The sequence below is a fragment of the Oncorhynchus kisutch genome, unplaced genomic scaffold, assembly GCF_002021735.2.
Source record: "Oncorhynchus kisutch isolate 150728-3 unplaced genomic scaffold, Okis_V2 Okis09a-Okis19a_hom, whole genome shotgun sequence".
Classification (NCBI taxonomy): domain Eukaryota; kingdom Metazoa; phylum Chordata; class Actinopteri; order Salmoniformes; family Salmonidae; genus Oncorhynchus; species Oncorhynchus kisutch.
Window position 1 is genome coordinate 7,592,276 of NW_022261985.1, and position 5,012 is coordinate 7,597,287.

General features: G+C 48.0%; 1 protein-coding gene across 1 annotated transcript in view; it reads right to left on the reverse strand.

Annotated features, from left to right (window-relative positions):
- Positions 1-631: 631 nt before the first annotated feature.
- Positions 632-5,012, reverse strand: part of LOC116360524 (multiple epidermal growth factor-like domains protein 10) — a gene marked incomplete at both ends in the record, with an annotated part of 15,984 nt that continues 11,603 nt past the window's right edge. Inside the window, one exon of the mRNA XM_031815231.1 lies at positions 632-1,283. Within this exon, the coding sequence (XP_031671091.1) occupies positions 632-1,283 (652 nt within the window). The remainder of the gene's footprint in view (positions 1,284-5,012) is intronic.

A 5,012-nucleotide genomic window follows, 5' to 3' on the forward strand; every position in this document is an offset into this window, starting at 1 on the left:
GGACTAGTAACCAGCAGGTAGTCTAGTTGTTAGAGCGTTGGGCCAGTAACCAGCAGGTAGCCTAGTTGTTAGAGCGTTGGACTAGTAACCAGCAGGTAGCCTAGTTGTTAGAGCGTTGGGCCAGTAACCAGCAGGTAGCCTAGTGGTTAGACTGTTGGACTAGTAACCAGCAGGTAGTCTAGTGGTTAGAGTGTTGGGTCAGTAACCAGCAGGTAGTCTAGTGGTTAGACTGTTGGACTAGTAACCAGCAAGTAGCCTAGTGGTTAGAGCGTTGGACTAGTAACCAGCAGGTAGCCTAGTGGTTAGAGCGTTGGGCCAGTAACCGAAAAGTTGCAAGCTCGAATCCCCGAGCTGACAAGGTAAAAATATGTTGTTCTGCCCCTGAACAAGGCACTTAACCCACTGTTCCCCGGTAGGCCGTCATTGTAAATAAGAATTTGTTCTTAACTGACATTCTTAGTTTAAGATAAAACTGAATATAAAATAATCATCATTGATCAGCAGACAAGCTTTTTATCTACCAACTTTCATCCTCCTCCTCATCTTCTTCCTCCTCCTCATTCTCCCCCTCCTCCTCCTCCTCTTTCTCCTCATCCTCCTCCTCTTCCTCCTCCTCATCCTCTTCCTCCTCATCCTCCTCATCCTCTTCCTCCTCTTCCTCCTCATCCTCCTCTTCCTCCTCATCCTCTTCCTCCTCATCCTCCTTCACTGTTTGAAGAAATGCTACTTTATCGCTGAGTCCATACAGACGGTACCTGAGTGTGTTTGAGGTGTTACAGGGACAGTATTTATCACAGATGAGTCCATACAGACGGTACCTGAGTGTGTTTGAGGTGTTACAGGGACAGTATTTATCACAGATGAGTCCATACAGACGGTACCTGAGTGTGTTTGAGGTGTTACAGGGACAGTATTTATCACAGATGAGTCCATACAGACGGTACCTGAGTGTGTTTGAGGTGTTACAGGGACAGTATTTATCACAGATGAGTCCATACAGACGGTACCTGAGTGTGTTTGAGGTGTTACAGGGACAGTATTTATCACAGATGAGTCCATACAGACGGTACCTGAGTGTGTTTGAGGTATTACAGGGACAGTATTTATCACAGATGAGTCCATACAGTCCAGAGGGACAGAACCTGTCCTGACAGCTCGGACCTTTGAACCCCTCGTCACACAGACAGGCCCCGTTGACATGGTAACACCTCGCTCTGTTCTGACAGTCACACTTATGTGAACACTGAGGACCGTACGACCCCCCCGGACACTCCTCCTGACATCTGGAGAGAGAGACAGAAGGAGGGAGAGAGAAAGAGAGAGACAGAGAGGGAGAGAGAGAGGGGGGGGGGGGTAGAGAAAGAGAGACAGACAGAGGGAGATAGAAGGAGGGAGGGAGAGCGAGAGCGAGAGAGGGGTAGGGAGAGAAAGAGAGAGACAGAGAGGGAGAGAGAGAGAGAGGGAGAGAGAGAGAAAGAGAGAGACAGAGAGGGAGAGAGAAAGAGAGAGACAGAAGGAGGGAGAGAGAGAAAGAGAGAGACAGAGAGGGAGAGAGAGAGAGAGAGACAGAGAGGGAGAGAGAGACAGAGAGGGAGAGAGAGGGGGGGGGGTAGAGAAAGAGAGACAGACAGAGGGAGATAAAAGGAGAGAGGGAGAGCGAGAGAGGGGTAGGGAGAGAAAAGAGAGAGACAGAGAGGGAGAGAGAGAGAGAGAGACAGAGAGGGAGAGAGAGAGGGGGGGGTAGAGAAAGAGAGACAGACAGAGGGAGATAAAAGGAGAGAGGGAGAGCGAGAGGGGTGGGGAGAGAAAGAGAGGGTGAGAGAGAGGAGAGAGACAAAGAGGGAGAGACAGAGAGGGAGAGAGACAGCATGTTGTTAATAGTCTGGCATGTAGTTATCATTACATCACATAGAATGAAACATTACCACAATCCATTATCATAACCATCTGGCCTCTGTTCCACCTCCCTAACTCACAGGACCTACAGTACATTACCAACTGCATTATCATAACCATATGGCCTCTGTTCCACCTCCCTAACTCACAGGACCTACAGTACATTACCATCTACATTATCATAACCATCTGGCCTCAGTTCCACCTCCCTAACTCACAGGACCTACAGTACATTACCATCATACATTATCATAACCATCTGGCCTCAGTTCCACCTCCCTAACTCACAGGACATTACCATCATACATTATCATAACAATCTGGCCTCAGTTCCACCTCCCTAACTCATAGGATCTACACGACATTACCAATATACATTATCATAACCATCTGGCCTCAGTTCCACCTCCCTGAGTCACAGGACCTACACTACATTACCATCATACATTATCATAACCATCTGGCCTCAGTTCCACCTGCCTAACTCACAGGACCTACAGTACATTACCATCATACATTATCATAACCATTTGGCCTCAGTTCCACCTCCCTAACTCACAGGACCTACAGTACATTACCATCATACATTATCATAACAATCTGGCCTCAGTTCCACCTCCCTAACTCACAGGACCTACAGTACAGTACCATCATACATTATCATAACAATCTGGCCTCAGTTCCACCTCCCTAACTCACAGGACCTATAGTACATTACCATCATACATTATCATAACCATCTGGTCTCAGTTCCACCTCCCTAACTCACAGGACCTACACTACATTGCCATCATACATTATCATAACCATCTGGTCTCAGTTCCACCTCCCTAACTCACAGGACATACAGTACATTACCATCATACATTATCATAACCATCTGGCCTCTGTTCCACCTCCCTAACTCATAGGACCTACACTACATTACCATCATACATTATCATAACCATCTGGCCTCTGTTCCACCTCCCTAACTCACAGGACCTACAATACATCACCATCATATATTATCATAACCATTTGTTCCACTGGTTACAGGTTACAACATTACCTTCATTATCTCCAAACCAACATGATATAATAGTAATGAGCTGATCCCATTCCAGTCCCAATGGTGTATTCTCCATACACCTGTTACTGTTCACCAATGGGGCCATGTTCTCTAGCTTCAGACACCTGTTACTGTACACCAATGGGGCCATGTTCTCCAGCTTCATGTTACTGTTCACCAATGGAGCCATGTTCTCCAGCTTCATACACCTGTTCACCTCACCAATGGAGCCATGTTCTCCAGCTTCATACACCTGTTCACCAATGGAGCCATGTTCTCCAGCTTCAGACACCTGTTACTGTTCACCAATGGGGCCATGTTCTCCAGCTTCATACACCTGTTACTGTTCACCAATGGGGCCATGTTCTCCAGCTTCATACACCTGTTACTGTTCACCAATGGGTCCATGTTCTCCAGCTTCATACACCTGTTACTGTACACCAATGGGGCCATGTTCTCCAGCTTCATACACCTGTTACTGTACACCAATGGGGCCATGTTCTCCAGCTTCAGACACCTGTTACTGTTCACCAATGGGGCCATGTTCTCCAGCTTCATACACCTGTTACTGTACACCAATGGGGCCATGTTCTCCAGCTTCATACACCTGTTACTGTTCACCAATGGGGCCATGTTCTCCAGCTTCATACACCTGTTACTGTTCACCAATGGAGCCACCATTACACCATATACCTCATCACCATACAGACAGACAGACAGACCATTATACCATATACCTCATCACCATACAGACAGACAGACAGACAGACCATTACACCAGGGACAACAGGACAGACAGACAGACAGACAGACAGACAGACAGACAGACAGACAGACAGACAGACAGACAGACAGACAGACAGACCATTAAACCAGGGACAACATGACAGACAGACAGACAGACAGACCATTACACCAGGGACAACGGGACAGACATTATACAGGGTCCTGGATGGTCGTACTCAAGGTGAATCTTCAGCCATTAATAGTTCTGAACACATCTCACAGCAGAGACGATGACTCTCTCTACGTACAGAATAGTAATGATGAGAGGGAGGAACATGAAGTATACCTCCCCAGTAGTTCACTTTGTCTGCGTCCCAAAACTACACCATATTCCCTTTATAGTGCACTACTTTTGATTAGGGCCCTAGTGCCCTACTTTTGCCTGGTCAAGGGTAGTGCACTACATAAAGAATTGGTTGCTATTTGGGTCGTGGCCAAAGTTAAATATACAATCCTCTGGCGTGATTACAACACGTCTATAACACAGCCATTAAAACTGAGATGAATCGCTCAATTAAATAATCTGGCTGGTTGGGTATCATGGTTATATCACAGAGACTTCCCATGGTCCTCATCTAGCAATGCATTGGAATAGAGGGAGGGAGGGAGGGATAAGGAGAAAGGGAGGGAGGGAGGGAGGGAGGGAGGGAGGAGGGGAGGGAGGGAGGGAGGGAGGGAGGGAGGGAGGGAGGGAGGGAGGGAGGGAGGGAGGGAGGGAGGGAGGGAGGGAGGGAGGGAGGGAGGGAGGGAGGGAGGGAGGGAGGGAGGGAGGGAGGGAGGGAGGGAGGGTGGAAGGAGAGAGGAATGGCGAGAGAAGTCAATCTGAAATGATTCCTCGCAGGCTAATACACCTGTCTGTGGTCTAAAGAATGGTTGTAATTTGGCCAGATTTAATATAAAGAGAGAGAGTGGGGGGAGAGAGGGAGCGTGTGTGTGTGTGTGTGTGTGTGTGTGTGTGTGTGTGTGTGTGTGTGTGTGTGTGTGTGTGTGTGTGTGTGTGTGTGTGTGTGTGTGTGTGTGTGTGTGTGTGTGTGTGTATGTGTGCGTGTGTGTGTGTGTGCGTGTGTGTGTGTGTGACAGGTTGGAAGAAAGGTATTCCTCCGGACAATGTGTCTAGCAGAGATAATAAATCTGTCTGCCAGAGATAGAGGAGAGAGGGAAGAGAGAGGAGAGAGAGGAGAGAGAGAAGAGAGAGGAGAGAGAGGATACAGAGAGAGAGAGGAGACAGAGGGAGAGGGTACAGAGAGAGGAGACATAGAGAGAGGAGACAGGGAGAGAG